This window comes from Notamacropus eugenii, chromosome 4 (assembly GCF_028372415.1).
Source record: "Notamacropus eugenii isolate mMacEug1 chromosome 4, mMacEug1.pri_v2, whole genome shotgun sequence".
NCBI classification, from domain to species: Eukaryota; Metazoa; Chordata; class Mammalia; order Diprotodontia; family Macropodidae; genus Notamacropus; species Notamacropus eugenii.
The window spans coordinates 156,385,589-156,397,749 of NC_092875.1; the positions used below are offsets into that span (position 1 = coordinate 156,385,589).

Genomic DNA, 12,161 nt, shown 5'->3' on the forward strand with positions numbered 1-12,161 from the left:
GTGCCTTGCTAGAATTTAAGTAGAGCCTACAAGGAACCTAGGGCTTCAAGGAGGCAAAGGTGAGGTAGAAAATTCTAGGCATTTGGGAATAGTTTGTTCCTAGTGGGAGATAGAATGTTAACATAGAGGGAACAGTTTATGAGATTGGTTGGAGTGTAGAGTACATGGTATGGGGATGGGGAAAGTAATGCAAAATCACTTAGAAAGCTACATTAGTAGTAGATTATGAAGGACTTTAATTGCCAAATAGAGGAGCTTGTGCTGTATATAAAATTGGTAGAGAACCATAAGGCTTCTTTTTTTAATTAATTTTTTTCAGTTTTCAACAATCACGTCCATAAGTTTTAAATTTTCTCCCCTTTCCTTCCCCTTTGACAGTCTGAGAAAGCTTACCTTTCTCAGAGTAATGTTTTTAAATGTATAAATTAAAATACAGAAGATTACAAAGTAGACCAGTTATATTCAAATAAAGATGTAATTTTTGTTTCTAACCAAGTTCACAGGTTCTCTGAAATCTATCCATGGAAACCTAGGCATCTGTGAATTCAAGGTTAAGAACTCCTAGTCTTATGACTGCTACCCACCACTTTGATTTGCTAGACTATTAAATATTATTTATAGAGGTAATTATCTAATGGAATGAGTCAATTACTACAATTTTTTGCTTAATATCTCAAGAAAATTGTCATTTTCAGAAAGGACTTCTCACATCAGCACCACTCACTGCTAGTCATAAGTCTTTGTAAAATGTACCTACAAAAAAGCTTGGGAATCTTTGATACATTATAGTACTCTTTGACTATCTTCCTTCCATGGCATCATGAATCCTCAAATCAACACTACCATTTCTGGAAAGGATTACCAGTCAATTGGTCAGTGACTACTGACAATAATTAGCTTCCCAGACCAAATTGACCCATCCATAGCCACCACTGTATGTGCTGTATCCTATCTCCCTTTAGGATCTATGATCCTTGAAATTGGGAATTGGCATCCTTTTTGTATTTGTATCCCCAGGGCTTTGTAGTGTGGCTGGCACATAATAAGTGCTTAAGAAATGCTTCTTAAATCCAGTCACTTAGTACTGTTCTACTTGAAAAGATAAGGGGTCAAAATGGTGGAGAAAAGGCTGGGAATTGCCTGAGCACTCCTAAATTCTCCTTCAAACAACTTTAAATAATATCTCAAAACAAATCCTGAAGTGACAGAACCCAAGAAAAGAGGGAATGAAACAATTTTCCTGCCCAAGACAACTTAGAAAGTCAGCAGGAAAGGTCTGTTGTACCAAGGTAGGAGTTAAGTGTGCTCCAACACAGGCTATAGCAGTACATGCCATGCCACAGGAAACTAGTATTAGGCCTGGACTAGGGAAATGTGACAGAATGAGCAGTGGGCAGCAGCTGCTTACAGAACTTTCAGTCCACAGATGATAAGGGGGTAAAAAGATTACAAGGGTCCCTTTACTGGTACTAGGTACACTTTGTTGCATCATCTATACTCAGATCTGGGTTGCAGTCCCAGAGCAAAGAGGAGCACTAACACACCACAGCTGGTGGTTGCAGAGAAGTAGAGACTCTCGTCACAGTTCCAGGGTGGAAAAGTTTCTTGTGATTGCTCACAGACTAGGATAGTAGTCAACACACCTCTCCTTAGATCGTACTGCCTTGAAAGGTCTGAAAGCTTACAGACACCCACCCCCACCCCCTTTACCCCTGAACAAGTTCTGAAAACAGCCACACAAAAATCCTGAAGCTTGGGACAGTACTGCCTCTACCCCAAGAGCAGAGCCCAACTTTAATATAAAGCTGAAAATTAAAAAAAAAAAATAGACTGGAAAAATGAGCAAACAACAAAAAAAGATTTTGAGCATAGAAAGTTACTGTGGTGACAGGGAAGATCCAAACACAAACTCAGAAGACAACAAAGTCAAAACTGCTACATCCAAAGCCTCAAAGAAAAATTAAGAATTGGTCTCAGATCCTGGAAGAGCTCTAAAAGTATTTTAAAAATCACATAAGATAGGTAGAAGAAAAATTGGGAAAAGAAATGACAGTGATGCAAGAAAATCATGAAAAAGTCAACAGCTTGGTAAAGGAGGCACAAAAAAATACTGAAGAAAATAATAACTTAAAAGACAAACTAGATCAAATAGTAAAAAAAGGCACAAAAATCCAACGAAGAGAAGAATCTCTAAAAAGCCAAATTGGCCAAATGGAAAAAGATGTGCAGAAATTCACTGAAGAGAACTACTGAAAAAGTAGGATTGACCAGATGGGAAAAGAGCTCAGTGAAGAAAGTAATTCTTTCAAAATTAGAATTGGGCAAGTAGAAGTTAATAGTCCATGAGACATCAAAAATCAATAAAATAAAATCAAAAGAAAAAAATGGAAAATGTGAAATATCTCATTAGAAAAACAATTGACCTAGAAAATAGATCAAGGAAAGACAATTTAAGTATTGGACTACCTGAAAGTCATGATAAAAAAAAAAATCATTAAAGTATCATTTTATCATTTTCATGATATATTTCATCTTTCAAGAAATTGTCAAGGAAAATTGCCCTGATATTCTGGAACCAGAAGGTAAAATGAAAATTGAAAAAAAAAAAAAACACCAATTACTTCTTGAAAGAGATTGCAAAATGAAAATTTCTAGGAATGTTATAGCCAAAATCCAGAGCTGCCAAGTCAAGGAGAAAATATTGCAAGCAGCCAGAAAGAAACAATTCAAATTACAGAGCCACAGTCAGAATAACACAAAATTTAGCAATTTTTACATTAAAGGATCACAGGGCTTGGAATGTGATGTTCCAGAAGAGAAAGGAGCTAGGATTGCACCCAAGAATCACTTGCCCAGCAAAACTGAGTATAGTCCTTTAATATACAAGAAACCGGGTGGGGGGTGGAATGGGTTTTCAAGCATTCTTGGTGAAAGACCAGAGCTAACAACTTTGACTTTCAAATAGAGGACTCAAGGGAAGTATAAAAAGGCACAAAGAAAGAGAAATCATAAGGAATTCAGTAAAGGTTAAATTGTCTATATTCCCCCGTGGAAAGATACTTGCAACTCCTAAAAACTTTCTCCTTATTTAGGTAATTAGAAGGAGTCTGCGTTGACAGAGGGCATGAGTGTGAGTTGAATATGATTGGATGATATCTTTTTAAAAAAATTTGGGAGTGAAAAAAGGGGAATGCATTGGGAGAAGGTAGAAGGGAGAGGTGGAATGGGGTAAATCATCATCACATAAAAGAGGTGCAAAAGAGCTTTTACAGTGGAGGGGAAGATAGGAGTGGGGTGGAGGTAGGTGGGAGCACTTGAACCTTACTCTTATCACAATTGAGTCAAAGAGGGAATAACACACCATTAGTTGGTAGGCCAGTGAAACCAATTCCCTCCTTTTACAAAAGAGGACATGAATCATAACTAAGTTAGGTGGTAAGTATAAGATCTAGGATTCAAATCCTGCTCTTTTGACTCTAAGCCAATATTCTTTTCCCTTGCTACATTTGATGATAAAAGACAAAAGAGAAAACCTATGTTATAGAAAATTCAAAAACATTTGCAAAAATAAAATTGCTGGAATCAAAAAATATAAAATGGGGATAATTTTTTAAGTTAACTGATAAAAGTCTGACGTTTAAAAACAATAGAGGACACAAATATATATGATTAAGAACCATGTCCCAAAGGATAAAGGACAGACAGTTTTAGATGGCTTACTGGATAGAGCACTGAATCTGGAGTTAGGAAGACTTGAGTTCAAATCTGGCCTGAAACACTAACTAGCTATGTGACCCTGGGCAAGTCACTTAACCTCTGTTTGCCTTAATGCAGTAAAGTAGGAAATGGCAAACCAATGCAGTATCTTTGCCAAGAACACCTGGTGGAAATTGTTAGCATTCTGGGGACGACGGGGTGCTATGATAGAAGCTTATGTAAACTTTAAGTAACATCCTGAAAAATGTTCAAAATCACTAATTAGAGAAATTTAAGTTAAAGCAACACTGAAGTATCAGTTCACACTTATAAAGTTAGCAAAGATGTTAGAAAATGGTAAAACTGTTGAAAAGGTTATAGGAAGAAGGCTCACTAATTCATTGTTTTGAAATAGGGAATTATTTCACTTGTTCAGGAAAGTAATTTGGAATTATGAAAGTCACTAAGTTGTTTGTATACTTTTGTCCAAAGTTTACTACTGTGACTATATTTCAAGAAGTATGTTAAGAGCAAGAAAACATACTTCAATAGAAAAATATTCATAGTAGCATGATTTCATATCAGAAAACAAGAAGCTAAATGTGTCCACTGGTTAGGCAAATTGTGTCACAATGGAATTATTATTGTACCATATGGAATGAAGACTGGATTCAGATTCCTTTAATACTAACTGTGTAACCATGGGCAAGTCACTTACTCACTAAGCCTTAGTGTCCTTTCCTGTTAATACTTTTGTTTCATGGCTTTATGATCAAATTTAGGTTTCATTTCCATTAATGTCTTTTTTGTTGTTGTGTTTGTCCTTCATTTTCAAAGAGGACCATGACATCAGAAAAATGATGACATGACTTGTACTTGACTTTGTTCTGAGCGAGGGAGGGCTGAGCACGGTCACTAGCCTCACCTCTCCTGAGCCATCTAGATTCAGTGCCTAGTGACCAGTGATTCATCGGGATGACTGGAGATGATGCAGTGGGAGATTTTGGCCTTTTAGGCTAAGGCCTTCTCAGGTACTCAAAGTTAGGTAATTCCCATTCAGTGAATAGACTGGCCTCTTTAATAGAAAAGAGAAAATAAATAGATAAATCACGCTGGGAGGGGCAGGAGCCTCAGGGTTGTTGTTTAGAAGAGTCTACTTTTTCTCACATGGTAAGGTGGTTATATACATCATAATGAGGCTCCACTCTTAGGGCTCCTAGAAAGAGATCATGAAATGCACAGGAAATCTAGGAAGGTTTCTCCTCCCTAGAAGGTGAGAATTGGTTGGGTCTGTTTCTCTTACACATTGCTAAAGAATCTACTAATGAAATTTCTCCCTTGCTAGGAGTTATCCTTTCTTTTTGTGAGGTTCTCAAGGATTTCTCCCAGATTCTTATGAATGTATAGTTTGTTCCCTTCAGTGAAATTCTGGGGCTACCATCATTTGTCCACAAAGATTCAAACATTCTAAGACTACAAACCATAGTAAAGATTACAGGGAGGAAAGAATTTTTTTTCCTAGGAATTGTAGGGAAATGAGTTGTGGGATCTTGGTACACAGTCACTTGAATTACTGGATGGGACTTTTTTTTTTTTTAATAAAAAGCATTACAGTTGACCACAAATTGATAGGTTCTTCATCTCAGCTGCCAAAGCACAAGCTATGCCATTTGTTTTTCTTCTGCTTTGCATAATTCACATGGATTTGACAACACAGTGCCTCTTATTGTTAAAAAAAAAAAAATACAAGTGGCCTCAAAGTTTACAGCTAGCATTAATTTTGCAATTCTGTAAAGAATCTAGGGAAACTTGGGCCATGTCACAGAAACAAACTGGCAATCAAACATTTCTTAAGAATCTACTGTGTGACGGGCACTGACTACAATAATTAAGTAATAGCAGCAGGGAGGGACAGCAATACTTTGGTCACTTAGAGGGATCAATTTTATGTCGTCAAAATTGAAGGACCATTCCTTTTTATTAACAAATGATAAATGAAAAATGTATTTTGTAATGCTGTTTGGCTATTGAGAAGTATTTATGTGAAAACAATATGTGTCCATAAATTTTAAAGGTTAAAAAATAAAATGAAAGTAGGTTGGACTGTATTCGAAGTTGTTTATTGGTCATTAGAGCCAACAAGAAAAGTCTAGAAGCCAAATTATTAGTAGATAAATTCAAGCACTTTTAAGATCCTAATTTCAGTTTTGATTAAATCAGTCTGAAATGTCAATTCATGGTATATTTACTTTTAGAAAAGACTGTTGTCTAGCTATAGTGGCCTTTTAAATTTACAAGTGTCTTGAAAAAACATTTTTTCTCATAAATATCTTTAGAAAAAGGAACATTTGTGGGGGTTGAGTAGCATCTTTTCCCAATGGTAATCTCTCTGTTAAACTTTTTTTTTAGTTGGAGAGAAATTTATATTTTTAGACAGAGTCTTGCTTATTGCTCTCATTTCATTATCCTTTCTAGTTGTGACCTTTTTCATTAAAAACTACATTATTTTTCTCCATCTAATTCCACCCCTCTGTTTCTCCATCTAATTCCACCCCTCTGTTACTAATGTAACCGGACTCAACAGAGCTGCTTTTGTTATGATCAATTCCTGTTTTAGAAAACAGTTTTATCCTTCAAATAATCAAGTGTTAGCTCAGCTCTGTGGATGAAGCAAAAGAAATAATGTTCACTGTTCTACATGTAGTATAATAAATGTTTTGATAGTTCATATAAGGCAGAGATGATTTCTTTGTGTTTCTATTTTAACAGCTTTTATAGTCCATAAAGCACATTTCAGAAATACAGTGATCTTCAGGCTCACAAGTCTGCTGATTGAAGGTTGAATTTCAGGACACTAAATTGTTCTCCTCTTCCTGTCTTCCTGAAATGTGAATTCTGAATTAATACAAAGTCTCAATTGATAGATATATTTGACATAATTATAGATATTTGTCTTAAATGTTTTTCTCTTGCACTCAAATTTTTGCCTTATATTTTGAACTTTGTATATATTATGTGTTTGTCATTCTTAGGTTCTTCATCCATCTGCACATCTACATCCTGTAGATTCCTTTCGGTCTTTATCTTGAAGCCCCTGGTTTATAAGTTCTCTTTCTGGCCATGAAAAGAAAACTTCAGACGAGTTTAGTACAGTGGAAAGAGTTTGGTTCAAATCTGCCTCTTACACACACGCACGCACTCACGCACACACGCACACACTCGCGTGAAACTTCAGTAAAGTGACTTAAGTTCCCTACAGCTCAGTTTCATGATCTGTAAAATGAAGGACTTGAACTTGGATTCCTTTCTAGCTCTAAATCTGTGGTCAGTTTTTTTTATACTTATTGAAGGGCTCATTTTTAATAAGGACTTATTTTTTTACCTTCAATCTGTTGTTTTGTTTAATTTTTTTCTTTACCTTTTTTCTTTACTTCTGTTTATTGTATATTTTTTTTTTATAGATGCCATTGTCATATGGAAAATGGCTCTCCCAGCTCAACAGATACCCAAATGGTTCTACTCAATAAAAATAAGAAGTTTCATCACCACACGAATCAGAAATCAGTTAATGAGACCAAGAAAAGCAGCTTTACATGGACTCTTAGCACTGCCTCAGCAGTCTTCTGGCAATTTTTTCCATTGGGGTTTCAAGAACTACAGGACCTCTTCCTTATGGAATAGTTCTCAGGCTTCTAGCTCAACTAGACAAGAGAATAATTCTGCACAAGACATTCACCCTCCTTCTCTTAATGAAGTACAACTCAAGACTGAAGTAACCAACTTTGATTCACAAATATCACTAGAAGGTAATTCTGAAATTTGGGGCAAGGAAAAAAACAAACTACAGTGCTGCTACTAACCATAACTTTTAAATAGCTATACTGTCATGTAATGGTTTTTAAAAACCTGCTGATAGATTTTTGTATTTGCTTATAACATTGCTTTTGACTTTTCTAGTAACATTTACAAATTTTATTTCAGTGTTTAGATTGGATTCTTAAAACTATAGTTGAACTGTTTGGGTTTGAAGAGGTTTGTGGAAGACAACATGCTACCCTTGTAATTTAATATTTGTATTCACGTCTTAAAATTGTATGAACTTTGCGTATGCTGTGTGTTTCATGATGTAATTCATGTGCGATATGGTGAAAGAACTAGATTTGGAGTCAGAAGGCCTGATTTTGAATCCCAATTCTATTTACTATATGTTTAACTTTGTACAAGTCACTTATCCTCTTTAGGTCACAATTTTCTCATCTGTAATGGGTGGAGTTTGAATTAGAATGAGCTCTGAGGTCCCTTTAACCTATATATATATGCATGAACTAGAAAATAGAATATATGGACTGCTCTACTAGAGACATCCCTCCCAAGTTGGCATCAATTCATTAATGACTTCTCTTTGTATGTAGTCCAGCCCTCTCTTCTATGGGAAGAGCCTCATACCTGTTAACCCCACATGTTCAGTGATCCTTCTTTGCTTCCTTCTTTTTGTCCCAAGCTTCTACCCTCTAGCCTCCTGATGAAAGTCAGGAATTCCTTCTGCCCTATCAGTCTTTTTTCTTCTTTGCTAATAATAAAGCTACAATTATTCTTTCAAATAATATCCCATTTTCCTTGATGAGCTGGAGGATGGAGAGCTCATTTTCCTTTTCTTTAGAGGAAAGATACCAACTTTTACTTTGCTGTTGGGGCTGACTTGTGGAGAATCTTGAATGCCAAAATCAAGGATTTAAATTTGATCCTTTAGGCATTGGGGAGCCACTCAAGATTTTAAGTAAAACAGTGACATGATCATGGGTTATAGATCTGGATCTGGGAGGGACCTTAGAGGCCATCTTTATTCCAACTCTTTCATATTACAGGTGAGAAAACTCAGGCTTAGGGAGGTTAGTGACTTGTCCAAAATATATACATGATATAATAAGTGGCAGAGCTGGGATCAAAACCCCCTGAGTGTTCTTCAAATCCGGTGTTTTCCAGTGTACCATCCTGCCTGTCAAATAGAGCAATGCTTTGGAAAGATAACTTGGATAGCATTGTATAGCATAAATTAGAGAAGGCATAGTCTAGAAGCAAGAATGTGTCTTAAAATAGTCTAGGCAAGAAGAGATGTGGTTTCTGCCAGAGCTGTTTTTGGAGGAATGAAAAGCAGGGGCTTGATGAGACAGATTGCAAAGACAGAAAAGGTGCATGTGTGAGAAATGAGGGAGGAATCAAAGCTCACAATTATGAATTTATGGGAGAATGGGGGTAGTATTAGAAAGATGAACTGGGAGGAGATTGTGGTAGGGAAATTTTTTAATGAAATTATTAAGCACAAGATAGATATGCTTGACTAAATTAGAATTTTAAAAAATGCAGTACAATAAGAATAGGATGATTACAAGAAAAAGAAAGCATCTATTGAGAATAAAATGTTTACAGCAGATACAACAAGTAAAAATTTGATAGTTAAAATATAAAAGAAATAAAAATGCACAGTGGTAGCTCTAAGCCCATGGTGAATTATAGAATGTGAACAAAAATTGTTGTTAGTCATTTGAAAAGAATCTAGTCTTATCAATAAACAAAGATGTGAAAATTAAAACAGTTTTGAAGTACTACCACACAGTATCAAATCAGAAAGAAAAATAAAAGCAGCAACATTCTTTGCAGGTGGGGTTATAGAGAAACAAATATACTTAGAGAATTTTTTTGGAGAACAGTTAGGCATTATGAAGTAAGAGTTTTAATGAAGACCAAGAACAGTTATCTGTGAAGTAAGGGCATTTGAGAGATAGGACAGGAGATTGGCTTCAGAGGGAAATTACAGAGTTTAGCATTCTGGTGGAGTTGAATTTATGTGTGATGATAATATCTAAAGTTTTTCCACAATAATGAGATGGCCGGGGTCATAGAAGAATGACCTCAAGAACAACTGAAAATAATTCCTGAAAGGGCATTTGGGATGACTGAAAGGAATGCTACTTTATACACTAAAAAAATTTTTTAACCATATTAGTGATTTCATCAGTATAGTGAGAGCTGGTTGAGAAGCTTCTCTACCAGGTTAGATCAGAACCTTATCTACCACTTAGAAAGACTTACCTGGGACACCAAGAGTTGTTGTCTGTCACATTGGCAAAACATCACAGAGGCCCAAGGGACCTGAACTTAAGGCATCTTGACTTTAAGGCAAATTCTCCATTCATTATTCACTAAACCACCTTGCATATCTTTTATTAAAGTGAATTAAAAGTAGTTGCTTAACAAATTTAATTGATTGTATTAATGTTCAATAATAAAATTTTTATAAAAACAATTTTTCTTTTAAAGATAAAATTGTTTTGAATTTGAGATGTCCAATGGCCATGCAAGTATAGCTGCCCAGCAGACATTTGTAAATAAGAGGTTGGTGCTCTGGGAAATGGTTGAGGTTGAAGACAGAAATTTGGGAATCATCTTTATAAAGGTGTTGATTGAAGTAGCGGTTGTAGAAGAGAGCACTGAAGGAAAAAGTTCATGTAGTGAGAGAACAAGGCCAGGAACTGAAACTTGGGAACATTCACATTTAAAAGGCTGGTGGAAGATGAGAAACTAGCAAAGGAATGATTAAAATTAGGAAGGAAACCATGAGAATGCTATGTCACAGAAACCCAGAAGGAAGTTCATAATGTTACATGCCTTACATCAACATTATTAGGGCCAAAAAAGGGGGGTGGGGCAGCATTGAATTTGTTAATTAGATGGTCATTAGTGCTCCTGGAGAGAGCAATTCCAATGTAGTATTGGATACAGAAGCCGCATTTCAAGTGGTTGATGGAATAGATTTATACTGATTTGCTCCAACCATGTTAGACATCTTGGGAATAAATGAGAAGGCAAATGGTAGAAACTACCCAAGGTTGAGGGGTAGTGGGGAGGTAATAGCAGAAGATGAAAGGGCAAAGAAGGTGGCATTGTTAAAGTGGTTGTTCCTATAGTCAAGGGCAGGGAGGAAAATGAGGCCAGGAAAGAGGTAATGGCCTGTGACAATAGGGAATAATTGAGGCACTGAAGGTTGCAATGAAGACCAAGAACAGGTATGGATGAAGTTAGGGCATCTGAGAAGTGGAACAAGAGATTGGGCTTGGAAGAAAATATCAGAGCTTAGTGTCCTGGTGGTGTTGAATTTGTGTGTGATGATGAGATCTAAAGTTTGACCTCAATAATGAGTTAACTGGAGTCATAGAAGAAGATTTTAGGAAACTATGAGGGCAGGTGTTAGAAGGATGATATACTTGTAGATATTCAAGTCTCTTATGACAGTGGTAGAGGCATAGTGGATATAGTGCCATGCCTGGAGTCAGGAAAATTCACTTTCCTAAGTTCAAATCTGGCCTCAGACACTAACTGTCTTTGTGACCCTGGGCAACTTGATTAATTCTGTTTACAGATTTCCCTATTTGTAAAATGAGCTGGAGAAGGAAAAGGCAAGCTACTCCAGAATCTTTGCCAAGAAAACCTCAAAAATGGGTCACGAAGAGTCAAATGTAATTGAAAACGACCAGAACAACAGCCACAATTAAATTGCTTAACCTTTCAGTGACAGTGTACCTTTCTTTTACTAGAAGTTAGAGTTGGAGATTTGCATTGAAGAAGGGAGTTTCAACATTGGCATATGCCTGCACATACACGCGTGCGCGCGCGCACACACACACACACACACACACGCTCTTCATGCAGTGAAATTATAGGTGTGAATCCACCCACCTATTCCTTTACCTCCACCCCACCATCAGGAAAAGCAGAAATCAGTTCAATTTGTGAGAGTTGTAAACTCAGAAATAAGTTGTCTTGATTAGAAAGCATGCCTGCAGTAGGGAGAACTTAGCTTTATCTTTCCTTGCACATGCCTGCCATGATGACTTCAAGAACTGGAGGATTTGCCCCCGATCTCTCCACTGCAGCAGATTTCTGAGGAGGATGCTGTGCAGATTATTGCAGAACCTCCTCTGCCCCCAGCTTCATTCACACTTCGGGACTATGTGGATCGCTCTGAGACTCTGCAGAAGTTAGTGCTCCTGGGTAAGTGGTCGAGGTACTGTTTTGAGCCCCCTTTATATTGCTAGCTCTATTCTAGACGTGAAGGTTTACCTTATGGTCCTTGTCCTCAGAAAATTTATAAGACTTAGGTAATTTATAGCTTTGTAAAGTGTGTGTGTTTGATACACATTTAATGAGTATTAACACATCCCACTTAAAGTTTGGCTTTTACAGTTTTACACAAAAATAGATTGCTAATAACTTATACTTAAGGGTACCAGTGGTACCTTCAACGTGGGTTATTGCTTCAGTGGTGCAGTTTGCCAGCCATTGCCTTCTTGTGTCTGTATCCTCCCAAAATCCTCAAGGGGAGTCTACCTAGTGTTTTAAGGTCTTTCCTCCAGGTATCTAAATATCACATGGATGCCAAAGTTCTGCTAGGTCTGCCTCTCTGATAT

The 12,161-nt window shown here is 36.7% G+C and overlaps 1 protein-coding gene across 3 annotated transcripts in view; it reads left to right on the forward strand.

Moving 5' to 3' along the window:
- MTERF3 (mitochondrial transcription termination factor 3) overlaps positions 1–12,161 on the forward strand; it is a 52,625-nt gene that overhangs the window by 7,812 nt on the left and 32,652 nt on the right. For 2 of the 3 annotated variants that reach the window (XM_072603463.1, XM_072603466.1), the window contains exons 2-3: positions 7,158–7,502; positions 11,593–11,745. In XM_072603463.1, coding sequence (XP_072459564.1) covers positions 7,178–7,502; positions 11,593–11,745 — 478 coding nt within the window. In that variant the 5' untranslated portion in view covers positions 7,158–7,177. Of the gene's footprint in view, positions 1–4,662; positions 4,728–7,157; positions 7,503–11,592; positions 11,746–12,161 lie in introns of those variants that run through there. The other variant, XM_072603465.1, reaches the window with a different exon arrangement.